The sequence below is a fragment of the Crocodylus porosus genome, unplaced genomic scaffold (genome assembly GCF_001723895.1).
Source record: "Crocodylus porosus isolate Cpor-Errol unplaced genomic scaffold, CroPor_comp1, whole genome shotgun sequence".
NCBI lineage: Eukaryota > Metazoa > Chordata > Crocodylia > Crocodylidae > Crocodylus > Crocodylus porosus.
The window spans coordinates 10,468,461-10,495,017 of NW_017728925.1; the positions used below are offsets into that span (position 1 = coordinate 10,468,461).

At 47.3% G+C, this 26,557-nt stretch overlaps 1 protein-coding gene across 6 annotated transcripts in view; it reads right to left on the reverse strand.

Moving 5' to 3' along the window:
* Positions 1–26,557, reverse strand: part of SH3GLB2 (SH3 domain containing GRB2 like endophilin B2) — a 41,501-nt gene that overhangs the window by 12,829 nt on the left and 2,115 nt on the right. The window contains exons 2-12 of one of the 6 annotated variants that reach the window (XM_019540754.1): positions 18,251–18,392; positions 17,718–17,846; positions 16,386–16,519; positions 15,773–15,865; positions 12,805–12,816; positions 10,609–10,671; positions 5,556–5,579; positions 2,502–2,591; positions 1,820–1,920; positions 1,291–1,305; positions 158–428 (exon numbers count right to left, since the gene is read on the reverse strand). In XM_019540754.1, the coding sequence (XP_019396299.1) occupies positions 158–428; positions 1,291–1,305; positions 1,820–1,920; positions 2,502–2,591; positions 5,556–5,579; positions 10,609–10,671; positions 12,805–12,816; positions 15,773–15,865; positions 16,386–16,519; positions 17,718–17,846; positions 18,251–18,392 (1,074 nt within the window). The remainder of the gene's footprint in view (positions 1–157; positions 429–1,290; positions 1,306–1,819; positions 1,921–2,501; positions 2,592–5,555; positions 5,580–10,608; positions 10,672–12,804; positions 12,817–15,772; positions 15,866–16,385; positions 16,520–17,717; positions 17,847–18,250; positions 18,393–26,557) is intronic. The other 5 variants (XM_019540755.1, XM_019540756.1, XM_019540759.1 and 2 more) reach the window with 5 other exon arrangements.

Consider the following 26,557-nt stretch of genomic DNA (forward strand, 5'->3'; position numbering starts at 1 on the left):
CTAGTTTATACTGTGCATCAAAGCTTGACATCTTTGATACACAAGCATGCAAGCAAGGTGGCAGAAGAGTCAGTCCCAGTGCCCAGGGCCTTACTCAGCCCTCAGGCAGGGCTGCAGTTCCAGTAAAGCAGCCAAAAGTTCCAGGCAGGCTACTAACCTCATCTGCCAGAAGTGCCAGCTCGCTGCTGTCTGCTGCTTCATAGTCATAGAGAACACGGGCCTTTCGTGTCCCACTGGCAGGGGGCTTGACTTCATTTGGGTTCAGTGTCCCCTCTGCAGCTGCAGTAGGGTTGGGTGCCCCAACTACAGTGGGCACAACAGGAATGGTGGGCACAGCAGGAATGGTGGCAGCAGCAACAGTAGTGGGAGATGTGGTGGCTGAAGGAGGCGATGTGGATTCTGCATTGCCAACAAAAGTGCCTGGAAGTCTTAAGCATGGGCAGAGAAAGGAGGCAAGTTAGCAAGGCTCCATCAGGAATTTTTTCAAGCAGGCAGAGCCATTTAAGAGAAGTGACCCACAGTCACATTTCTGGTTGATGAACTGCCCTGAAAAAAGCATTCAAGCCACCCAAGCATTCAAGACCCTCACCCTCAAGAGGATTAAGCCAAGGCTTCTGCCACTTTGTACATGCAATATATGTTGTTTATTCAATCCAGAGACCACCAGGTCAGTAGCTCTGGAAGGCTTACTCCCAGGTCATAGCTGCTGGGAAGTCTGGCTTTGTGACTCACACCTGAACAGGTTCACGGTTAACAGGAGCACATGTACACAGCTCACCAGGAACTGCCAGTGCACTTGAACCTTCAGCAGGAGCACTAGTTTATAAGCAACTTTGTAGAAGGCCCTATTGCCCGTGCTGCAGATGCAAGGTGGATGGACAGGGAAGAACTTGCCAAGCAAAAGGGTGAAGTGTAGTGATGTGGCTAGGGCCCTGCACTGGACTCCCAAGGTGTCTTTCAGGATCTGCATCCCCTCGGATGCATCATTTAGTCTGTCCATTTTCCCTTCACACTCTTCATTTGTAGATGCTATAGTAGGTCTTGGGGGCAGGGCCTGTCTAGCACCCACCTCCATTCTCTGGCAAAGGGAAACTGCACCCTGGCTGGGATGGAGCATGTGCACCAAGCAGGCTACCTTTGCAAGGCCAAGCTGTGCCATCCCAAGAACAGGTTAGGGCCTGCAGGCTAAGGACTGTAACCAGGTACCACCATTTATACAAGAACACAAATGGCACAGAGAAGCTGACCAAGAGCTTTCCTGGCCCTGTTCTCAAAAGACATCTTACTTACATTTCTCCTCTGGAGCTGCAGGCATGGAAAGAAATGCAAGAGGGACTGAACAGTCAGTCATTCTGAAATGACAGTCTGCATTACTCCCACTCAGCCTCTAGGCCCTTAAAACACCACCTACAATGCAGAACTAGTGACTGCAAAAACAGTATATACAGCCTATGAAAGCTCCTTGCCTGGTGAAGGAGTTATGCTAATGAGAAGAGTCTCATTTGAGACAAGAATTTGAAGCATCTAGAAATTAAGTTTTGGTTTGGCTCAGTATCCACTCACATTAACCCATCTCTTTAAAAGGTGTACTCTTAGTAAAAACCCACTCCAGTCCCACTATACCTAGACAGTATTCATTAGAGAACTTCACTGAGCTCCCTTCCCAAAATAAAAGATATGAAGGGCCTTATTTTTAAATCTACTGGTATTGAAGTTTGCACTGGAAAGCTGGTGGAAGAAAGTTGGAAGCTACTGAAACTATAAAAAGTAAAAAAAAACAAACAAACTTCCAAGGAGGCAGGGAGACCTCATCCCATACCTGCCCAGCTGCTTCTGCAGGTCCAGCATGTACTGGTAACACTGAGCATAGTAGTTGGTCTGAGATTCTGCAAACTCATGGAGACAGCGGAGGTGATTCACCTGAATGGAAAAGGCAGATTGTCACCTACTGCCTGACCAGGAGTTCAGGTGCAGAAACATTGAACTCCTCCCTACAGGTGGAAACATAAATCCTTTCTCCCATAAAGAAATAGAGACATAGAAAGCAAAGACTGATGGTCAAATCTTTCCTATTAATACTGTCCAACTGGTGCATTTATACTAGCGGCTGTTCTCTAAAAATTTAGAGAGACTCCACATAGGAGCAGGTGGCTGACAAACTGCCTTGTGATCTGACCAAGCCAAGGCCTGGAGCCCAGAAGGACAGTCTTCACACAGTTTTGATACTCCCCTATAGAAGATGCAGAGAAAGAGGCATATCCACCATGGTCATGTGCCTCAACACTAGCAGAGCTCAACATCAGCAGGGTTTTCTGAATTACTTCTATAGCCCTGAGTGACTTCATGTTTGAACAGTTGCAAGTTTACCATAAGGCCTGGTTAGTCCTATGACCCCATACAGTCAAGCAACATGTCATTTCCCCTACTTCTACACCCAAGGCAGGCTCAGTATCATTCTGATGTCCTTCAGGAAGGAAGCCCAAGTCATTGCTGTCACTCACATGTGTGCTGCTGATCCCCTCCAGCAAGAGGCGTGTCACCTCTGCCTGCCGGTCAAACTCTGTCTGGGCCACCCGAAGCTCATGCTCTGCCTGCAAGATAAAGGGAGCATTAGCTAGGCTGCAAAAGAGCTGCCTTCCTCTCCTGGAATGGACTGAGCACAGGCAACAGTGGAAGAAGTGGCATATACCACCATTTCTGGAGTTCAGAGAGCCTTGTATGCAAGGCTGAATACCATCAAGTCCATGGGAGTCTTATACACCCAGGAACTAAGAACCCAAGGCTAAAGGCACACTGGGCTCCATTTACAGAAGTCAGAGGCCACTTTTGAAAGCTTGATTACAAACCTCCATGTCCATGTGTAACCCATCACCCTCTCCTGCAAGCAGCAGAGAGCAGTGTTTGATGATAAAGTCCCCACCAACCTACTGGAGGGAACCAGAGCAGGGAGAGACTGCAAGATGCAACGCACGCCTCACCACTGCCCCACATCCCATTACTTATGCCAGGAGGGCACCACCAAGAAATTAGCAGGTACCCTAACCACCAGAGCCACTGGCAGGGGCAGCCTGCATATGGTAAACTACTGCTGCAGAACAAGGCTTCTCTCCCATGCCAGCTTACAGAGCCACACAGGGGAGACAGCAACTAAACCACCAGCAGGAAGACTTCTCTCCAGTCATTCTTGGGTTGTTTTAGTGGGACATCTATCATCATCTCCAAGGAAGGGGTTCCTTCCAACACAAGGCTCAAGCTGAGGACAATAGCTCCAAGACAGCTCTGCAGCAAAAGACCTCAAGAGGCTCTCCCTTCCACAATGCCTGAATTCTCCAAATACTGAAGTGCATTCAGCATTTAGAGGCCAGAACATCAACATGCAAACAGTCATAACTGGCCTTGTAGACAGCAGATAAAACTATGGAAGGTTTGTTCTGCAGGAATGATTCTTAAATAGATAGTTGCACTGAATGATAGCAGTATAGTACTGACAGAGCTTTCAGTGCATCCTCTTCTCCCACCTACTAGAGGTAACGGAGGTGTGTTAACCAAACATCATTCCCTCCGAGAAGAGTCCCTATTGTAAGCTTCAGTCCTGAACAGAGCTGGGTGGAACAGCCTTAGGACTTATTGTATAATATTTGGGGAATCTGCCTAGCATAGCTGGCCTGGAACAAAGTTGTTGTGCAATTACAGCTGTGTGGGCTCAGTCTGTGTTAAAGAGTCTATTTGCATTTTGGAAGCATCCTAATTATTCTGGGGTTGAAATGACCCGAGTCTGGAATGGAGTTATTTAGGGAGCTATTCCACTCCATTTTCCTATAGACAAGGCCCTAGTGGGTTTTTTCTGGCTTATGGCTATGAACTGCCAGCAGTATCCTCAGAAAGGAACCCAGTGCTTTTTAAGTGGAAAAAACCCCAAAAGCTTTGTTTGCTAGCAGATGCACTGCTGGGTCCTACTGTCTTCTATCCAGTGGGACTTGCACTGGATGATATTGCCTGAGCTAGAAGTGCTCCGAACAAGCACCCTTTGAAAAAGAGATCAGCTTTAAGCTAGTGTGACTGAGCTGTTTTTTTACATCTTTGTGAGAGGAGATTTACAAGAGATCTCATGGAGTATCAGCAGTGATGTATTATATCATCCCCGAGAAAGGTCTTTAGAAAAAAGCTGGCTAACAGCTATAGCTGAGGCTGGAGTTCTGGAAGGCAAAAACCAGCTTGTTATCAGAGGATCCGTTTATGAAAGGGGATTATGCAATTTAGTTGGTTGCAACAGCAGGGAACTGGATGACCCTGGAGGTCCTTTTCAGGGCTACATGCAATATTATGCCACCTGAGCAGCAGTCAGCTTGCACACCCTTTCAAATACCAACTGCCAGCAGCATCTCATTAACCCCCCTACCTGCAAACAAGGGGCACCAGGAACCCCTTGCACACAAGTAGAGCTCATCCCCATGCCTACCTGGAGATTTCAGGGTTTTAAAAGGTAGAAGCAGCTAAATGGAGAACAGACAATTTGCATTTTGACAACTGAGAGACTAGCATGAGAGTTCAGTGTCAAGAGACCTGTGGCACCAACAGATACCAAGGAAAAAAAAAAAAAAGCTGTAGAGCATCTCTGCCTTGTTCTACCAGCACAGCTCCGTCCCAAACTATTTTAGCCCTGTTCTCTGACACTGAGCATGCCAGGCTCAGATACCATTTGTGGATTTGGCCAAAATCCACAGGGAGGGGCTAGAGATGCAATATGGGTATGTCCATCTTTCTACAGTGTAAATTTACACTGCTGTTCATCCCAAAGGGACAAAGCTCATCCAATAGTGCCATGAGAATAAGTCAGATATCCATTTTCCATGGATCTGAGAGGGGGTGGGAAGCACATACTGACCAGGGTGTTACCCCTGCATCAGACACTTCTCTCACAAGTCAAGACTCTTGAATCAGATCCAGAACATCCCATTCTCTTCCAACCCACTGCAAAGCTGCTCCCCAAGGAGCATCTAGAGTTGTCATGGGAAATCTTTTTGCTTGGTTATACCCATTTGGGAGTCTAGAACTATTTAGGACAGATTCCTCCAGAACAGGAAGGAGACACTACTAGACAAGCTTCTTAGCACATCACTCTGCAGGTGGGGTTGTGCTGGGAGAGATTAACTGTGTTAGCAGTTCAAATGCATGAGCTGTGGTAACAGGACAGCAGCCCAGGAGCTTCCCAGACTATTATACACAGGACAGACTTCAGATAAAGGTCTTACTGGTCTGCTGGTCACCACCTCCCCCAGTAGAAGCATAGGTAGGGTCACAGCTTTCTAACAATGCCAGGATTGGAAACAAATAGGAGGTAGGTTCCTCAACCACCTTGCTACTCCCCTGTGAAAGAATCAAAGGCAGTGCCAAAAGCAGTCCAAGCTACTTCCCGTGGCAATGCACTGTTGATTCACTGCCCCCTCTGTGCCTAAGAGAGGAATGAGTCTGCATCATTTACATTTGCCTCCTCCCCCCAGGGCAGCATGACTAGCATTTCTGAGACTGTTAGAGTTTTTTGCCCAGGTACTTACTTTTTCCACCTCGTCGTTCCAAAGCTGTGGGGAGGGGGCCACAGAGCAACAGGAAAGGAGGTCAGTGTTGAGGCTTCAAGAAGCATTCAGCAGTCACAGTAACTGGCTGGGCTACTCCACAGGTGATACAGCAGGCCAGCTCCAGGAACATCAGCCCTTCACCCAGCAGCAGGAGACCATTTCATGCCCCAGACAAGGCACCTTCCCTTTTTCCCTTAATTCCACTCGTCCCCACTGATGAACTCAGTGAGGACAAGAGAACTTTTAATTATGCTAGGTTCTGAACACACTGGGCCTTGATGTCCAGTGGACTACAACTTCAACAATTTGTTTAAGCTCTAGGCCTGAAGATAATACTAGAGGCAGGTCAGGCTGTCCTGAGGCTTAAAGGGTAGGTGGAATGGAGCGTCTTTGAACAGCCAGTTTAGGAGATTAGCAAGGCCATGATGCTTGACCCTTGAGGTCTGGGGTGGGAGTGAGGGCAGCATCTTCTACAATGTTCTGCAGTAAGGCAGGGACTTCTCCATATGGCAAAGGCACTAGACAAACTGGCACAAAGCACCTGGAGGAATCTCTCTGCTACCCCCCACTCCCCTATCATGAGAAGAACAGCATGATTCTGTAACTTGGGTTAGAACAAGTGGACGAGAGGGGGGCCAGGATCTTGAAGGCCTTATGTTAGACTAAGAGCATACCACCTGGGGTACAAGCACTCATCGGGGCCACCAGCTATTCAAGTGCCTTGTATATGGTAGCTGCCTTATTGCCTTCCCCACCTGCCACTCTTCAAACAACTCTGCCTTGTGACAAGGCAGCTTCCCCTTGCTCCAGCATCCATGAAGCAAAAATCTTTTCCTCCCTCTCTCTCAAGTGTAATCCTTAAGGAGCATTATCTGAGGCAATCAGTGTCAGCTGCTCTCTGAGATCTGGCTGTGGGATATGGAATAAGAATCAACAAAAAAAAAACCCCAAAAACCAAATGACACGCACAACATTGGGGTTGTAGGGTAGAGCACAGAGGCAGGAAAACATCAATTCTTCCTAGAAGGTCCTCAGCCTTGTCCCTGCCCTGGTGGGAAGCTTCCTCTCTAGCACTGACTGTCACTGTTAGCTATTGCGGGGTATACGGGCCACTGCAGAGACTTTATAGTGGGCAATGTTCCTAATTATATGATGGACTGAAAGATGTTTCTCAGGAGCTACAGACTCCTCATGCAGACAGCCTCCTGGCACTTAAGCTGAACTGGACTGCCTTGATGGAGGAAAGGCATTTTAGGCTAGAACACAGAGGTCAAGTAATGTAGCCACGTCTCCTGGCCAGCAAGAACCACACCTTTCCCTTTGCAGTACCACAGGCCATTTTAAAAGTTAAAGCCAGAGTGAGGTCTCCAGCCAGACTGCATTTTGCAGCTCTGCAGTGCTCTTATAGAAAGCAGCATTCATACTATATGGCTTATTACTAAATCATGCACTGAAAGTAGTATTGTTTGCCGACAGTCCTCAAGTCCCTGAAACTTCAGGCCCTCTTGCAGCCCATGCCTGGGGTTATCCATTCCCCTGAACTGTGCCACTACCAGAAGTACCTTTTAGTACAGGGCCTAGGACACTACTTTAGCTTTGTGCGCTTTAAGAAGGCTTGGCCATGTGTCCAACTTTTACCTTGCACTATTTCCATAAGGACAAGCCCTCTTTGCCAATCAGTTTCCACATCTGTTTCAAGCACAAGGCACAGATGCAGATAGTCCTAGCAGGAGAGGCCTTTAGTCAAAACAGCCTTTCCCTCAGCCTCCGAGACAAATGACCATTCAAGAACCATGCTCCTCTTGTTAATAGGAGGGTTCACACCTCCACCTTTCAATGGGCTACAAAGATCCTAGCCACCTAGATGACCCTACTTTTTCCATGCAGGCTGAGCCTGCTGACTAGATCCACTGGGATCTACCCTCCTTTGGGGCAGTCTCATTCAAGTGCTTGGCTGGCCATGTGGTCTGTCTGTACAGCCACAAATGTAGTCAGGTTCATTTTAGAGGATCTCAACAGTTCATCTGATGCTCCTAGAGCCATCAGGACAGAGTCAGGTAGAGCCAGGATAACAGGTTATATTTTACATCTCCAGTTGTCCCCAGCCAGTCTCATCTAACAAGGAAGAAGTGTTCTTCCCTCCCCAAGCTGTTGCACTGAAAGTCTTGATAGCATTAGAGGAAAAAGCCCATCTAGAACCAGAGGACCCCTCCTCAGGGCTGCCCAATAGGTTTTCCTTAGAGCCCATGCTAGAAGCAGAGCATGGTGAGGAAGTGGGTATGCCAGGGACCTCCGAGAGGGGGCCCACTTAACCCCATGTTGGATTATGCACCCATATTATTCTGGGTTACATTATGGGAAAGACCTGCCAGTCCTTGCTCTAAACTCCCAACCAGCATTAAGACATGCAGCTAAACAAGGGCAGGTTAAGGGGAAAAAAAAAAAAAAAAAAGTGTTTTCAAAAGGTTCATCCATTTCTAGAATGACCTCAGTAAAATGAGACTGTCCCAGTCCTTCTCCCCCTACCCTTCCCCAAAAGGGAAAAACTCAACCGAGTCTAAGTCCATCTAGTACTAGAATAGCATCTGACCCCATCCAAAGAAAATGTAGTTAGGGATAAAAAACAAACACTCAACCTCAGGCTATGAACCAGCTGATCAGTTTGTCACTCACTCACCTGCACAAAGAACAGTTACTTTGTGGTAACAATCCCTCCTTCCAAGAGGGGGAGGGGAAGGGGAACCCAGCAAAAGCAAGATTAGCAGCTACAACTACAGAAGTGAAAGGGTACCATCAGGTTAGGCAGCCAGCCAGCCAGCCAAGGAGCATGGAGTTTGGGCTAGAAGAGGAACACAGTGACAGCCTGAAGGGTTCCTTCCCCATTGGGATGCCAGACCCTTTGGGATGGATGCTGGCATTGCAGACTACCTAGAAAAAAACCCTCTACCATTAAAAGGGGAGTCCTGCCTGCATTGGAAGAGGGAACCAAGTTGCATCCCTTCAGCTACCATTGGTGGCCAAACCCACCAAGAGGTGCCACTGCAGTGTCCCCAAACCAGCACAGGCAGGAATCAAGATGGCACTTCTTCTCCATTCACCTTTGAGCACTACCAGAGAGGCTAAATTTGTGAACAGATAAAGCAGCTAGAACCTTGTCAGGCACTTCATGAAAAAGGAAATCCCAACGTTATATTGTTGAGGTCCATAGGAGCTAGCTGGCAAGATTTGCATGAGAAGCTGTACTATTAAGGGCAAATTGTACAGCTCTCTTATAGATGGAGGGCGTGCTTGGATTTGCCACAGCACAAAACCCAAGAGGCAAGCCAGTGAGACTCCAAGTTACTATTGCCTCAATTCTCAGGGCTTCCCAAGGCCTCCAAATGAGACTTTAGAGGGGAAAAAACTGCCCAGGGAAAGGCATTCCTGTGTTATGCCAAACACCTGCAGAGTCCGTGGAGTTACAGACAAGTTCGACTCTTGGACTTCCACCCTCACCCCAAGTCAGTGCTGCCTGAACCTTGGATATGGCAACTGACCTGTAGTTACAGCTTCTGGTGTGGCCAGGAGCCCTGGAAATCCAGGAAAAAAAAAATTGAACAGTTGCATCTTGCCAGCATTTTCACTCTTCAGGCTTCATTTGAGACAGCAGGGGTGTTCAGTCCAACCTGGACTGATCAGAAACCTTAAAGTGCCAACAAGAAGCTAGCCTCATTCCCCCCATCCTTTTCTCCCTGTTGTTCTAAGATTCAAGTCAAATGTGTTACTGCAATATCCCCACTGCCCTTGAATGGTCTAATCTCCCAGCCAGAAAGCCAGAGCTGTAGACTGGATTGGAAGTGCCACTCTGGAGGAGACTAACTGTAGCAATTTCTCAGTCTCCTCAGTAATAGGTTTTTAAAAGCAAGACAGTTACTGAGCAGTTTCCTGTGTTGGGAACTGCTTCACAGAAAAAAAAAAAAAGCAAATCAAAAAAGAGTAAAGCTATGAAGCCATCTGCATCACCAGCATCATTATCTAAAAGGGCAAGGACAGAATCCCTGTGAAACCAACACTGATGTGATCAGACTAGATGCATTCCCTTCTTTTTGGGAGACGCATATAATAAGCATATTCAGCTAACAGCAGCCAAGTTCCTGCCATCCAATGCATTGCACTTCCCCATTTCATAGGTATACTGCTATTCCAGTCTTCCCAGGCACAGGCTACTCTAAACCCAGGAGACATCAGTGTTGTTTTACAAGTGGTTCAGGAAGCAAGACAGTCAGTTTTCAACATTTTAACGAGAGAATGGGACATCGTGCAACGGTGAGCCATGAGCACAGCACTGAAAATTGATGGTTCAGACACTCAATGCACAACGGCCACCCCCAGCACAACTTAACAGCATCATCTATACAGCAGAATTCTACCAGCTGCCCCCACTACCATCAGGGAGGACCCTTTCCCTCACTTCTAAAAAGCATAGGAAGCTCCAGATTGAAAAGAGATAAAGGCCTGAACCACTGGCCTGCTATCACTGATGCCGCAGGTGGCAAAGGCCCCTTCAAACAGCAGCAATAAAACTAGGGGCAAACAACTAGAAGTCTTCTGAACTTCAGAGCACAAACACTGATACTAGACTACTGGTCATATACCTTGTACCCAGCCAGGGATGCTACTGTACCCCTAATATGGATGAAATAAGTCTAAGAAAGTCACCTTTGGATTAGCTATTATCCTCCTTCCCAGCTGCTTTAAGAAGAACTGAGAAACTGGCAGAAGATTCCCAGCGTGGGCTGGGAAGAGCATGAATGAGAAGGAAAAGGAGTAGGCCAAATACCAAGCTTCCAGTCATCTTCAACTACAAGTCCCTAGTCTATCTGCAGTGCATCCCTGTTCCTGCCAGAGGGCAAGTTGGGTAGGAAAGGAGAGCTCCTGAGCAGCCCATTTCACATTAAAATGTTGAAAACAGCAAAACGCTGGGTCCAAGTTGAAGTCAAGTGGAGAGAAAGGTTGGAGACGAGATGGCTAGATGAGGATGAGGTGGTCTTACCGCTGATGCGCTGGCGGAGAGAACGAAATTACGAGGTCTAGTCTCGTGAAAGTCAGGCACAGCCTAGGGAGGGGGAATAGAGTTTCATGTACAAGTCATGCAAAAGAGTCAATGGAAATCCATCCCAGCAGAGGGGGAAGGGGTTAGCACTTCCTCCTGCTCTTGCCACTGTTTCTAGTGGATCTTGTACAATTCATAAAGGGCTGTAATATCCCAGGTACAGGGAACAGGTGGAAAAGGTCTTCCAAAGTTGAGGACCTAATCTATACTCTGGAGCAGCTCAGGCAGGTGACAACTAAGACACTGCTACACCTTGCAAGTCACATTGCTGGCATATAGGCTCATGCCTAATCATGAGAATTGCCTGCTCCTGGTCTGACTGGCTAGTTTAAAGTGGCCTCAAAACCAACTGCTCCTTTTCACCTTCAGCTTAAGGTTCAGAGGTAGTAAGTGATGAACAGGCAGCCAATTTAAGTCACAGGATAGCAAGGACATGCAAGGGCACACTGTTCTAGCACCCAGCATTGCTTACAAGGGAGTGTGCTTCATCTACCCAAGTTCCTAGTGAATGAGGACAGAGACAAGATACAGCCTCATCCCTTGGCTCCATTCCCCTCATGTGGGCATGTTTCGACACAACAGCCTCTGTTCCATTGTTCTCATTAGTGGTGTTGCTGCCTTTGAAACTCCCAAGTCCCCTTCATCATGCATACCAGCCCATCCAGACCACAGCCTTGCTGACAAAGGACTCTAGGCAGCTTGTGTAGAGTGTCTGCAAATGCTACTGACAAAGTCATAGAAATAGCCAAGCAACCTTGTCCACAGCTGAATCATGCTGCTGAGGCAGACGGGATTGGAAGGGCCAGAGTGGCAAATACTTGCATCATGAGCATATGGAACATGGTAGACAGAAGCCACCATTCGTGATGGTGAAAGTGTGATCCAGTGCTACCCTCCCTGGCCTCTCCCCCACCAGTCACATGCTATGTTCTTATTAACCACTTTGTCATAGGACAGCTTTGGTTTGGATCTAGATGGAAAGCAGATGCCATTTTTATACATGCAATGGTGTTTGCCTACAGGGGAGCATTAACATTTAGACCACTTGTTTAAGTTAGACATGGAAGGGCTTGTACTAGTACAACTCATCCAAATGTGGCCTGGTGTGTTTTGCTAGTACAATGAACTGCTATGCAACCCCATCACATGATCCAGCTCATGAACGACAGCCAGATGGCTATAATCTGCAATACCCAAATCTACTTAAGTGAGCTGGCCTGATTTTTACTGCTGTTATACTGCTGCCTGAATGTTGCCAATAGCTCTGCTATGAAAAAGCCCAGTTTTGGGTGGAAGAGGAGTCAGCCAGCCTCAGAGAAGGCATTATTATTTATAGCCTACCCCCCAACCTCTCCCTCCCTCCTTTTTTGGGAAAGTGGAAACCATTTCCTGTGCTGGAAAAAAAAATCTGAACAGAAATGCATCAGCTGATGAAGTGTTTAAGTAATGCATGGTGACAAAGCCCAGCCATGGAAGGTAGGAGGAACTCTCCATAGCAAATAGATGCCCTTAGGTTAGAAGGACCTGTATCTTGTGGTCTCCAGGATCATTTCTTGGACTCCCAGAATTGGTCTTTTGGTACATAGTATGTAGAAGGCAAGCTGCCCTGGCACCCCTGTGCACCCACAGGTTTCATTTGTGAGCAGTGGTCAGAAAGCTATGAAAGCTGAATGGACTCCTACCCTCCAATCCTGTAGTGGTCAGGAAGAGAGGGCAGAGCCCTGGAGCTTGAGAAGAACAGAACAGCACTGCAGACCAGGTTCAATCACTGCCCATCATTGTCTCCAAGTGTCCCATCCTGCCCTTCCCAAGGAGAGATCCTCATTCCCCAAACCCACCCTTCCTCCACCTTGAGGCAAGGATCATGATCAGGTCTTTACATGGGATGCTGCCTCCTTTGAGCACTGCTTGCAAGAGGCTCTAATGGAAACCAAGTGAATGCTCCTAAAGGGCTGCAGGCACACAGCTAGGTTTCCATCATCTTGGGGCCTGTCAGTCAACTACAAGCCCTTCAGAATGTGGGCTGATGGTGGACAGACAGGTTGCGTTTAAATGGGGGGGGGGGGGAAGGGGGAGGACACAATGAGAGGCGTTAGGGAAAGACATCACAGCACTACTGACATGGTTAATACTCACATCTCCCTCACACTGAGCAAATTACAAAAAAAACAAAAAAACAGAAAGGTTAGTGAACAAAACAGCATCAACGTGAAGGACAGAACTCCAGAGGCTCATGGGACACGCACACACACACACGACAGAACAGCAGCTCCCTGGTTTGTAGGCACTGCCTCAACCAGGAGAAACAAAAGCCAAGGGAAGTGAGAAGCAGAAACATTCTTCACTATCCTGAGGGGGCATTAGCACATGTCTGTGAGCTGGGAGAACTGAAGGCTGGAGAGAGAGAGAGTTAACTTGATTAGAGTCCCAGTGAAAGCAATGTGATTAGAATCAGCTTGTCCAGATGCTGACAATCATAGCCCAAGTGTAATCACACTATTAAAACAGTTGGGCATGACATGATTATATACAATTGTGAATCAATGTGTTTACAGACAATTAAGGTCTTGTTCTAAGATAATCACATTTGTTACTGTACCTAGCTATAGGGTCCAAAATACCACCCCCCCCACCCCATGTGTTGACATGTTCCATTCATCTACTGCAGGGGCGGGCAGAATGCAGCCCAGGGGCCGGATGTGGCCCACCAGCCCCCTTTTTTTTTTTTTTTTAATCATGGCCCTGAGGAAATTAGAAACTGCATTTGCTCTGCAGGCTGGATAATTTAGAAAATTAATATTAATTTCCCCTGGGCTGCCTGTCATGCAGCCCTCGATGGCTTGCCAAAACTCAGTAAGCAGCCCTCTGCCCAAAGTAATTGCCCACCCCTGATTTACTGTATGGGCCTTGACTCTGGTAGCAACAGGCACAGAAGGGGAAGAGGGCACTGTGGTGCTCAAGTCCAGGGAATTGGTTTTTATGAGCTGTCTGGTTAAGAGTCAGGTTGTTCTATGAGGATTTTGAAGGCCTTGGATGTCAGCATGGGTCACCCGGTCCAGGATTGTTCATCTGCGTTAAAGAGGTGTGTTCCCAGGGAGCAGAATTCTATGTAAATAGTTGCATTTTATATGTTATTGAAGATGCATAGAAACACCAGCTTTGCTGTTCAGGCACTGAACTATCCTCATCACAGCTGTGACTGGAGTACTCAAGATTAGGGTGCTTCAAAGGCAGCAGTAATCCTGAAGCTTCAGAGCTTAGATCAGTCCTGTGCACCAGCATAACTGCTGAAATGCAACTAAGCCAAGCCTTCCAGGGACATTGGGTCACCACGTCCTTCTGCGGGATTTATACCAATACAACCACTGGGCAGCTCCTGTACTGAAGGCTGAGGGGAGCCCTTAATGCTCAGCCAAGAGATGAAGACAGGAAGCAAGAAGGGGTTAGTGTTTGGCAACTGGTGCAGTCTAGTACCAAGCCCAATAGGACATAAGGTAGAGGCGGAGGTGGTTACATTTTTGGTCTCCTACAGACCAACATTGAAAAGGCCACCATTTGCCTCCTGGAACCCAGGAACAGAGCCCTCCAACATGTGTGGAAAATTGGCACTTGACGGGCTGGATGAAGCTGGAGAAAACCCTAGTGCAAGGCAGTTTCTCCTACAACTAAGAGCTGTTCCATGTTGGATGGAACCACGGCCCAGTGGCAGGACAGTGTACACAGGAAGTCACCACCTGCTGATCTCTCAGGATCAATCTCCTTCAGCCCTGAGGCTCTTCTCCCTCTACTTGCTCTGCACCAGGCTTCAGACAGGCCTGCTGGCTGGAAGGACAGAAATTAGCATAGCTACCCATATTCCTCATTTAAAGGTGGAATTCATAACACGAACTGGAGTTGGAAGAGAATGAAAGCCCCCAGGGAGTGCTTCATCTAGGCAGCATTAAGACAAAATAGCAGCCTACCCCTTTTGGAGGCTGGAACAATGGAGCATGCCAGGAGCCCCACTCTGGCATTCCATAGTACATGAAGGCTGACAAAGATTCCTACTTGTTCTGCTTGGGGCCAGTGGGTTGCGAACTAGCAAAGTCAGTAGTCTTAGTGCAAACCTAAAGGCTTGACATTGCTGTGGGCCATACATTAGCATCTAGATTTTGCTTTCCTCTTGATTGCACTATCCCATTTAAACAGGATATTATTCCAGGAAGCCCAGCTGCATTCTCACTAACTTTTCCTTCTGGCTAACAGAACCCTGGCATAGCAGAGACCTTAATGTTTTAGACACCCAGTTACCTAGATGCAGTTCTGGTCAAAGGAGTTATAGTTTAGAAGCACTTTCAATTCATGTACTCAGTCCAGAAATCAGAGCAAGGTTCCCTCTTCACCACATATACATCTGAAGCTCATGCAGGAGTGTCCTGTTGAGCCAGGCCCCATCTCTTTGGCTTCCTACTTCAAACCCAGATTCTGGAACCAGACTTGAGTAAAGCTTAAACTCCATGCTTTTGAGCAAAGGTGGTGATATGAGAGGGGCCAGCTTGCTCTTTTAACTGCTAGACTTCTGCTTGACACTGTTGCTGCATCTTCATCTAGACAAACTTGAGAAGCCAAAGAAGCAATTAATGAAAACTACTGGTTTCCTGACTCTGAACATTGTTTTAGATGTTTCTCATCAGAAAACTGTCTTCTGAAGACTATGTAGTTAGTAGCACAAGCTCCACCCTGATCTCAGCCACAATCTCAGAAGAGTTGGGAACCTTTGTCAGCTAGTTGGGAAGCAGGGTCTCGCATGCCAGTTCACAGACTTTAGCAGCAAAAGATATATCCCAACCACTCCCACCTTCCCCAGTGGGGCTGTATTCATGAAGCAGGCATGTGCCTCCTGCAGTCAACAGGTGCCCTGAAGTTAGTTCCTTATTTCCAAAGAAGAGTTCCCCCCTCCATTAGTGAGGAAGGACTGCCATCCCCCCCCCACCCTCCTCCCAGAGATCCAGTGGAGACAGCAATGCAAGACTGATTTGGGGTCATGAAGCCACTCATCACCCCTTTCAGACATGCCAGGCAAGACCTAGCAAGCAGAAGAAAGGAAGAGAATTGGGCAAGTTACCGCTGCTTTTGCCTCAGCTGCCTTGGCTTTCTTCAACCTGGCCTTGGAGACATCCAGATCCAGACGACGATTCTGCAGGATTCTCCTCTCTTTCTGGAAGGGCAGGAGGGTGGGGAAGAGGGTATGAAGAGAGCACATGGAAATACAGGGGTTGGGCAGGAAAATCCTTTTGGCAACAGACATCATATATGTTCCATAACTTTATTCCAAGTGCAGACAGAACAAGGCTAATGTACTTGCACTGCTGGCAGAAGCTCTGGACCAAGCAGCACCAAGAATACAGATTAGTCTCCTAGAGGCTCAGGGGGAGCTTGAAGCCTGGCTGGAAATGCCAGCTAGGCTATAAGTAATGGGAAGTGATCAATTAGCTTTCAGGAAGGAGATCAAGGGGAAGCTTTCTTTCCTTTTCCAAACTGAAAAGCAGAACCCATGACAGATGGGGTGAGAAGCTAGAAACTCTGGAGTCTGCTAAACGCAGGGGGAAGAACTGTTCTAAGTTTGGAAGGGTTCCCTAGTCTCATTTAGAGACACACGTTTCCCAAGGGGAAGAATTTGGAGAATCATGGGAAGACCAATTCGTTTCTCCTTCTTCCCTCTCCTCCCCCCAACTTACAGAGATAGTTCGCCAATCCCCTTCCAGGAAGTTGCGCAAAGGAGTCAGGAAATTGATGGAGGAAGAGTGGATGAAGTCTCGTTCAGCTGCGCCCAGCCGCCGCTGGGTCTCTCCCACTTTGATAAGTGTCTTTCCTGCAAGGGACAAGAACCAGATGGGGAAGGCTTTAGCCAACAGGAATGTGACCAATACTGCTTGGACTTTAGCCCACTTGCCTGGTACTGTTTTGTTTAGCTCAGTGCTCTTCCACAGTACATTTTTCAGGCTCAGTGCATTCTGATGTCAGCTGTACTAGCAGGCATCTAGACAAAGGCAGTCATGCCCCACTGCTTGCTTGGCAGCCAAGCCAAGTCTATTCAAGAAGGGGGCAAGCCTTGCCCTCAGCACCATACCAGCTGCAGTCCACCTTGTGTTTGAAACCTCTGTCTTACTGCTGCTTTGATCTTATGTGCCTGCTGATGCACTTACTTCACTGCAGTCCCCCCTTCACTGCTAGGCCTGCCAAATAACATGTGATGCAACCCACAGTCTGACAGAAGTATTATAGAGATCATTAGATAGACTCAGGGCTGTAATAGATGAGAAGGAACAGAACACTAGATTAAAAAGCACCAGAGCAGATAAAGCCAGCCAGTTGCCCTGATCAGACCCCAGTTCTAGCCAGGATGGTATAAATCACAGCAATTCTGGCTGTGACAGGACCAGCTATTGAATAAGCCATTGATTTAGAGGGTAGTTATAAGACCCAGAACTCACAGGGTGAGCAGCAGGAGCTGGAAGTTGGTATCAACTTCGAGAGGCTGCTACCAAACAGGGCAGGCTGATCCCTCTGGCAGGCTCAGGGGTACTCTGCTGGCTCTTAGAGGCAGAAGCTGAAGGAGAGGACAGAAGGCATGGCCTCTGGGGTGGGCCACCATGACTACACAGTGGCGAGTGCTGTGGTACAGCTAAAGAACCCTCCATTCAAATCAGAGTCAAAGCAACTTTTGACACAGCAAACATCCTGCCTCAGGGCAAGGGGGAGATTTTGGTCTCTTAAGGGTGTCACGATTTCTATTCTAGCTGGAGCCTTTGAAAAAGCAATCAATCGGTGCTCTAGGAAACTTTGGCCTAGCCAGTTTACAGTAGTGACCAAGAAGAGCTTCCCCTCAATGGTTTGGTTTCACAAGGGATGATCCTGCAGAGGATCAGACAAGATGATCACTTTTAACTGGACCAACCCCCAGCAGTGGGTCCCTAGAACAGTTCTCCCCCTCTAGTGACTCAAATTAGATCGACAAGGACTAAACAGGCACAGTAGCAAGCAAGCAGCATCTTAATGCAAAGACTTACCATAAGGAGTCCCTGGCCCAAAGTCATTGGCTGCCTCCAACATGTACTGGGCCAGCAGCTCCCCATTGGTGACCCGAGATGGGACCTTCCGGTCTAGTTTCTCATAGAGGAATTCTTCCACTCTGGCACCTGGAACAAGAACACCCCAAACTACCAAACGCTGAACATGCAGACCCCGTCTGCCCACCAAGCTAGCCCTAAGTCTTCATGGAAGACTAAACCAAATTTAGTCAGCAAGAACTGGTATGAGAATAAAATGAACTGTATCTTTTTCTGTCATTTCCTGCTTTCAGTGCACAAGGCAGATCTGAGGTATCAAGCAGCAGCCAGAATATTGACCAATTCCATCTTCTTCCTCTTCCCAGGAAGAGAGGTCCCAGCTTTGCAAGCATCAGGCTATTGATTTCTCCCCAGAGCCAAACTGAGCAGGGATCACCAACTGGGGTGGGGAGAGGATTTTTATTGCCTCACTGGTGCCATGGCCTGAATGGGGCACTAGCATTCCCAACCACCACAGAAGAATCAGCACTTACTTGGGTTTGGCTGTAGCAAGACTTCAGTCTGACGCAAAATCTTCTCGGTCCAGTTCTTGGTGCTGTCTGCCCTGGCCAGAAGGTTTTCAAAGTGTGCATCTAGTTCAGTCTTCTCAGCTTGGCCCAGCTTTTCCTCAGTAAACTGCAGAGGAGAGTCATTAAAAGCAGTCTCATCAAGACTATATATTGCAACAAGCTACCCAGACATAAATTGGGGAGCATCTCTAGTGCATCTTCTCAGAAGGTCTCCAAGCACCTTACCATGAGGTGGGGAAGGGAGCTACCCATTATACAGTGTCCTGCTGTACAAGCTGAAAACAGAACCTAGTTCAAGCCTCACTCCAAGCTCTGCTACTTGTTTTAATAAGCCAAGTCTTTTGTTTCAGGCTGCTGACATCTGATACCTCTGCTTGTGGCACAAATACCGCATTCTTCCATGCAAGTCACTACCTTTCAGATTAAACGCCCCTTTCCTCAACAATGCCAACTTCCTTCAACCTGTACCTGCTCCACTGAGATTTACCAGCTACTGGAACATGGAGCACCCCTACCTACGCAGGAAAAATCATTTAGGAACTGCAGAAGGCAAAAACGTTATGTTTTGCTGCCAGCCACTCGATTGCTCAGCTATTATACCACAGTCTGTCTAGCAGTTCTCCAAGTCCGTCCTTCTAGATAGTCCTCATGTGACTGGCTAGTGACCCCTCACCCCAGTACACCCTCTGGGTGATCAGAATCCTGTACTACTATGGAAACATTGCAAGTGCTTGGTACAGTCAAGTGCAGGGAGATTAGAGATCTGATAAGCAGCCAATAAACACAATAAGAATCCTGCCTTTTCCTAACTCTCCTTGCAAAGGGACAGTATTTGATGGGATAATGGGGGATGGGAAAGGCATCCTGATGTTTTGCTTGCTGCTACTTTTGAAAGGCTGGCAACTCTCAGTTCTCTACAAGATCCAGATGGGGACACAGTTAGAACAACACTGTATAATGCACACACTAAAGCAGGGTATTAGCATGCAATGTGGGAACATGGGCAAACAAGTCTTTTGGAGTTGTGTTATGATGTGCAAGATGTCAGAGATGCAAATACTACAGGTCTGCTTACAGGAAGACCTGCTCAATCTGGATCGTGCTAGATTCGAGAACTATTAACTGAACTTGTTAAGTGCTGCAAGATACTGAAATCACCGGAACAGTTAAGCCACCACTTTCCAAACTAGACGGAGGCAGCGAGCAGCAAAAATGAGAAAAACTCCCAATATCCCCACCCGCCCTTCAAGGTTAGAATAGTTTCATCAGTTTTAGACCCTCTGCTGCCAAGGCAGATTGGTTTTTAAATCTTTAATCTCTAGAGCTACTGTGTTACTTGTTGGGATACAAGGTATTGGGTTCTGCAACAGAATTACAATTTAATGCAAATGCATCCTTTTAACCCTGTGTGCAACAGCTATGCTGTTTTCCGGGGGGGGGGGCGGATTTTGTTCCTAGATTCAGAGAATGTGCTACTTAGCACTGCTGCAGCTCTCCTCCTCTGGACCTCAGAGCATTTTCTGAACTTATGTAAACACTGTTTGATTTTCTGAGCTGGAGAGACTCAATGGGAAGACTGGGAATGGCCAGACTAGCCCATTTGCAGTTTGGTGCTGGAAATTACAGCATTGCATTATCTGCCTGTTGGCCCCCTGAAGGGCATCAGAAGTAGTACTTGAGCCAGAGGGGATTTGTTCATTAAGTGATTTTCTGTTTTCTGGAGGGAAATTAAACCCACAATAAAAACAGACAATAATAATTGCATTATTCCTCTGGAACAGTGTTGACAACTCTGCTTCTGTTCATGGTATGGATGCTAATGGCCACCAGAAGACAACACTAAACTTTTGCCAGGCTAAAATCAAATTACAGCTAAGCCAGCAGCACCTCCCCTAATCCTAGGCTTTAGTGTCAAAGCACCTTAATGGCAACTTTTAAACAGCCAAAAACTAGGGACAGTTGAGCATTCACCTATCAACACCTTTCCCTTAACAGGAAGGGAATCATGACTTCTACTCTGCTAATAGCCTTTTAGGTACCTGAGAAGTGGCTTCACTTGGGGAACAGTAAAGTGCTCCCCTCCCACCACTGCACTGTCCCAGGTTCTGCTCATTTCCAATACACCCTTAAGAGACACCTGTTCCAATGCAGCTTGTGTTTGAGAGGTTTCTCTGAAGTGGCTTATAGGTGCTCAGGCTGGTCTTAGGCAGATATGCGATCATCACATCTCTCCCAAAAGCATTCAGCTCCAGAGCCCAGGGAAGACAGGTTTACACGGTGCTGAAGGACTGCCCAGGCCTTGCCTTGCCCAATCACCCCCCAAGGAAGGGATGCATTTAAGTGTTACTACATAGTGAGCTGCTGGTGCTTCCTTAAGCAAACAGCTCAGCCTCCCAACTCACTCTTCAGCAGATCAGATGGGTCTGTGGCACATGACCACAGACAGCCAATAATCGCTGTGTAAACACAATTAAGTCCTTTGGTTCACAGCATCCAAAGAAAGAAGAACCACATATTGCCTAGTGAGACAGCAGTGTTGGCCTGTGCCCTTTGTCTCTATATAAACCCAAGCTATACCAGAGAGGCGGCCAGGCAAACATCTGACTTGCAACTCACCACTCAGCAAGGTCCTGCACAAGTGACCTTTATTTCCAGTTTCCAAAATGTTGCACACTGGCCAAGGAATCACTAGGAAGGGGCAGAGGAAGGTGTTTGCTTCACTGTGGCTCAGAGCAATCCAGCTCTACAGATCAAAGTGCTGCCATCTGAAATCCTTCTCCAGTCACTTGAAAGACCCAGAGCAAGAGACGTGCTATTATGTTTCAATTACTGCACAAAAGCACAGCAAGTATGCATGTGCAGGGCAGAGGCGGGGTGTCACCACCTTGTTCTGTATGTATGAGACTAGCACAATTGGGTCCTTGGACGCTATGCCAAGTACAGTATTTAGCCATTACAGCAAGGTGCCAAGTCTTCTGCCCCACCTCCACCCCAGAAGCACTCCCTATGAATGAGCAAGAAATATGTAATAGCCCACCGCTTAGACCTCAGTCCCTCCACATCACTTACTGGAACCCAAGCAGTAAAGGAAGCCCTCCCAGCCAGTGTCTAGTGACTCCATACCCACTTCTTTCCAGCCCTCCCCATTTTCTTCTCAAAAGTCTCTCATGCAGCTCTGGCCTAGTTAAGCATTGCTGCTTGTTTTCATGCTGGGAAGCCAACATGGTGATGAATAATGCAGGGTGATCTTTTGCCAAGTGCCACTTTCACACGGAGTGGGAGAGAGTCATGCCGCATTCCAGGGCTTTAATAATTCATCAAGGGGTTGGGTTTCCCCTTGGAGGCTTGGCAGGTCAGCAGGACTATCAGAAGCATCATGAGCGCTTATCCTGATGGATAGGAGGAGGATAGAGACAGTGACAGAAGGTGGACTCCCTCCCATGGGAAAAGTCTGAATAAGAATGTGGGTTAGAAGGCTCTATACCGCTGCTTGAACAGCACCCATGGGACTGTAGCTGGTGTTTGCCAGAGCCCCAGCCAACTCCGGTACTGTACTCTGAGTAGGAAGGAAGAGGAGGGGGGGCCAAGGGGAAATGCTTGCTGCTACTCAGATGACTCATTTTTAGGAGATACTAGACAGCATTTTAGAAGCCAGAGGAGACCAACTACAGCTCTCAGGGCTAAGACATTCATCTACATTGAGAGCAGTGGATGCATACCTTTTCAAAGTAGTTCAGCCTCTAAAAACCTCCTACATTCCTAAAAACCTCCCCCTTCTCTATATGGGTGCCCAATTTCTTATGCACCGACAAGGCCTGAACATTTTGCGTCATCCATGGCCAGAACTTGCAATCCCTGGGAAAGCCCGTCTGCCAAAAGGCTTGAGCAGTGCTTGTGAGACTCCTGGAGTTCACACTCAAGGGGGGGAAGGGGGGCCACACAAGAATGGGGAAAAGCAGATAGTGCATGAACCTGAACCTTGCCTCACTTCCCAAGTTCAGATCACCTGACTTTCTGATGTAGAGCTCCTTTAAACAATGCCTCGTGATAAAGGCTTTTTCCCCCTGTGAACAGGACATGGTGCTTAAGGGCAAGAGAAACTGAAGTTTGTCATATGTTTTACTGGCAGGTAACTAGACACGACTGTAGCTTGGAAACCAGGCCAGTGGACTTGACAGCTTCCAGGCTGTAGGCAGTCAGACCCAGGCTGTTGTAGTAGCTGCTCTTCCGACAATCATCCTTGTACCACTGAGTTTGACACTTAAAGAAACCCCAATGGAGGCAACAATGACCTAATTTAGGCAGCAGACTGAACACTGCTTTTTTTCCTGTGGAGTACCACATTGCACACTGCAGCTCACAATACTTCAATTTGTACCCAAATCCCACCTGGACTATGCTCCACACCAGGGCAGGCCGTTTTGGGCAGAAGGCCGCTTCCTGAATTCTGGCAAGCCATCAAGGGCCACATAACAGGCAACCTGGGGCAGATAAATATTAATTTTTCTAAATATTTTAGGGGCTCCATGGGCCAGATAAAATGGCCTGGCAGGCCACATCTAGCCCATGGACTACATTTTGCCCACCCCTGCTCCGCACCATCTCCCCAACCCCCTGCTGTCACTCAGGCACAACAAGAGTCAAAGCAAGAGCACGGACAGATGATAAGTCTGAGCAGCCACATAGGAAGCTATCAGCACAGAGGTTTTGAGTATTGAGCCAGTAAGTTAAAGGGTATTTTAACAGTTAATATACACAACCTTTCCCTGCAGCTGAAGTGTTCTAATACTTTAATTTGTTGCCTTCAAGGGTCTGGGTTCAGCCGCATCCATATTTGTTTTATTCATATTCTAAAAGTATAATGATAAAAGTTTGATCCTGATCAAGCCATTCCCTCCCCACAGAAAGTGTCTTGCTTTATTTCTCCCTGTCACTAATGCTGGCACAAAAGGACAATTCCTTTTCCACCCATGAGGAATAAAACTGAATCATCACATCTGGCTGCCAGTAGTAATCCTATTATTGATGGGTTAGACTGTCCAAGAGCCACACCATGCACCATTTGAACAAATTTAGCTAATAACCAGCTTCCATAAATATCAAAAGCCAGACACCTGTAACCTGTTCTAGAAATCCCTGATGAGAACAGATTATGCTTTAACATAATTTTAGAGCAACCAGTTTTGTTCCCCTTATGGAGAGAGACAAACACCATCAAGTTGTCTGCTTTGAAGATGTTAATGTACTCCATTTTCTAAATATTTTACAGATTTCCATTGCTATGGGAACACAGCCCACTTACAGCTCAATCTAGGGCCTTGCCATCCTGGAAGCAATGCATCTATTGTACCACTAACTAGGGGGAAATTAGCAGCATGAACTGCTTGAAGTCTCCCATCAGCAATTTGTGCCAGAGAAAGCACAAGTTGCTCCGAGGTTCCACATTTCCTGCACCCAGTCCAAGAGCCCTGCTGCACTGCAGCCAGTTACTAGGCCAAAGCAGACTCAAGCTTATCCATAAACCTGGCTGCAGGCACCAGTCACTGGACCACAGCATGGCTTAGGGCAGAATCCTCCACTTGGACCTGTTTTCATACTCTGTAATGACACTGTAGGACAACACTGGAGGCACGGCAACAATGAGAAGAGACTCCAGTTGGCACTAAAGCAAGTGCTGCTTGTAAGGTCACCCAACTGGTGTGTGCCCAGGAGTCTAAGTAGGGAAGGGAGCTGGTTCTGCCTACAAACACAAATATCCTTGCACAGCAAGGCGAGTTAAACCCAAAATTACATGACATGCCCCACCCTCTCCTCCCCAACTCAGGCATGACTATGTAACAATGGTAGCAGATGCTCCTACCTCTAGCAAACTGTAACCTACCTCCTGTTATGTGGTGCAACTGTATGTCTATTTACTGTAGCAGAGAAAGATCATGCCTGCAGGGGGAAGCTCTTCTCAAACCTGCCACCAGCTATTGAATTGGGGCCCAAAGTGACACAATGGGCTTCCACACACGAGACAGCGGTCAGAGAGGTACAGAAACCCACTGGCTAGTAACCAAGCTGCTAATAGCCATCTGCACCTGCAGTGCTCCTCAAAACCAACCCAACCCCTCCTCCTCGGGGTATGACAGAGCAGGCAGGTCATGTTGCCTTGGTGCTGTGCAGATTTCAGACAGTTGCAGATTCCTGTCCTCTTTCCAAAAAACGGCTATAACTTGACAGCTTCTTCACAAGGTGGCAACCCAAAAGAAGCTATTACAACAGATGACGAGGACATATCTGTGGCTTCCTGTAGTCAGGAGATGCACTTGCTGAACAGCGTCCTGATATTAATCTCCATATCTGCAGCCACTTCTGTTCTGCTTCTGCTGTAGACTGGCCACATGCATCCATCTGTGCTGGAAGTTCAGAAGCCTCCAGTGTTTCAGGGCACAACCTCAAACTTCCCTTAAGCTGGAGCTCAGACTCCTTCCAGCTGTTATAGCAGAGAAGCGGTTCATAAACTGGACTGTTTGTATCCATGCTACAAAGACTGGCTCTCCTCCTACTCCAACACCAGCTGAAGGATAGGTGGGTGCTTATATTTGACAGGGGTTTTGAAAGACGTGATTGTACTCACTGAAGCAAACATAAGGAATAGGCACCCTTGAAGTGGCACATTTAGAGCACTACTTGCTTCATCTTTTCCCCACCCCACCTTCTTCAGAGGACAGACGTTTTCTGGCACATCTTAGAACAGCTCCAGTAACGTGACCAGGCATCCTCTCTCAGCCAGAAAGGCAGTAATATCCAAGGCTGTCTCAGCAGCAATAAGTGCATAATGGCCGTTCTATTTAGCTCCTAGTCACTGCACTTCCAGTAATGCATTACTTTGTTAAGTGCCTTGAGCTGGAGGAAGCATCCTCAAGTGCTAAATAAAATTGAATTCTGTTTCAGTCGACTCAGAGTCCCTGCACCAAGTGATGCAGCTACAGGCCTGTGCCTTTCAGTTCTCTCCACCAGTCCTCACTAAGCAGCAAAGAGACATCAGCAGCAACACATATCTCCTCCAGTTCCCATTTACCCCTCCATAGGCATGTCAGACACAGGTCTACCCTGTCCCATCAGCACTGCAATTAGCTCTCCCACCCAAGTAACAGAGCTCTACTGAGACAGTCCAAATGAGAGTATTCCCACCAGCACTCATGGTCAGGATTAATTAGTGCTACCAAGCTTACACCAACCTTTCCTACCTGAAACACAGAACAAACGTCTCTCTTGATACCAGCTGCCCTGTGCCGCTTTGTTTCTTTAAATTAACAATGTGAACATGCATATGCAAGATGACATTAAGTGGGTGTAGCAGGCAAGAGCCACTATTTATAAACTCTCTGTACTGGAATCACTGATGTGAAGAGATGCAGATTCTTCAGGCTGGCTCCTTCCTACGCCTTGTAGGAGTTTGATAAACGGCCTTTAAAAGTCCTTCCAAATCCAAAACATGCCACTTTGAGTTATTTCTCCATTCCTTTCAGTACCAAGGTCATTTACATGAGCACACAGTCTCCCTAAGCTTTCCATCAGCTCCCTATTCTGCACCTGAAGTTAATATTTCTCTTCTTCTTATGACTCATTGCCACAATAACAGAGGCAAGATCCATTTACAGTAGACTAGCTACTGGAAGAACCTGCACTAATTTTGATACAGGGAAGCTTTGAACTAGGCAAGCAGCTTTCTGTACCATATACCTGCCCAGAGTAGTAAAACAAGCCCAAGTCTGCTTTCAAATCTGCCCCAACTAAAACTTCAGCTTCTATGAAGCCAAATCAAAGATTAAAGGGTGAGGAGAGTTTCCTAGACCCTAACTCCTAACTAACAGAGGAAGGGACAAGACAAGCTATGGCTCAGCAGCTTGAAGCAAGTCCACAGCCTTACCACCAGCTACATCAATCAGTTTTTGTGCAACTACTTTTGCAAGGGTAGAAAAATCTCTTTACTAAGGACCATTCAGTGTTTACCTTCTGGCAAGTTTCCACAGCCAAAGGTGGCCCACATTTATCATACTGAGCATCAAGTACTTAAGCCAGGGTCCCATCTGCTGGAAACTGAGTCTCAGCAAACTTACCACCACCATGGGCAAGAAAGTCAGGCATAATTCCAACTTCCCAGCAGAGTGTTTGCGGGCAGGTACTATTTGACCTCCTCTCTACAGGACAGACAGACCAACCTTAAGTTAAGAGTCCCAGTGCCAAGTCTTTCCCTATTGCCAGCTCATACCTAGCTTTGGT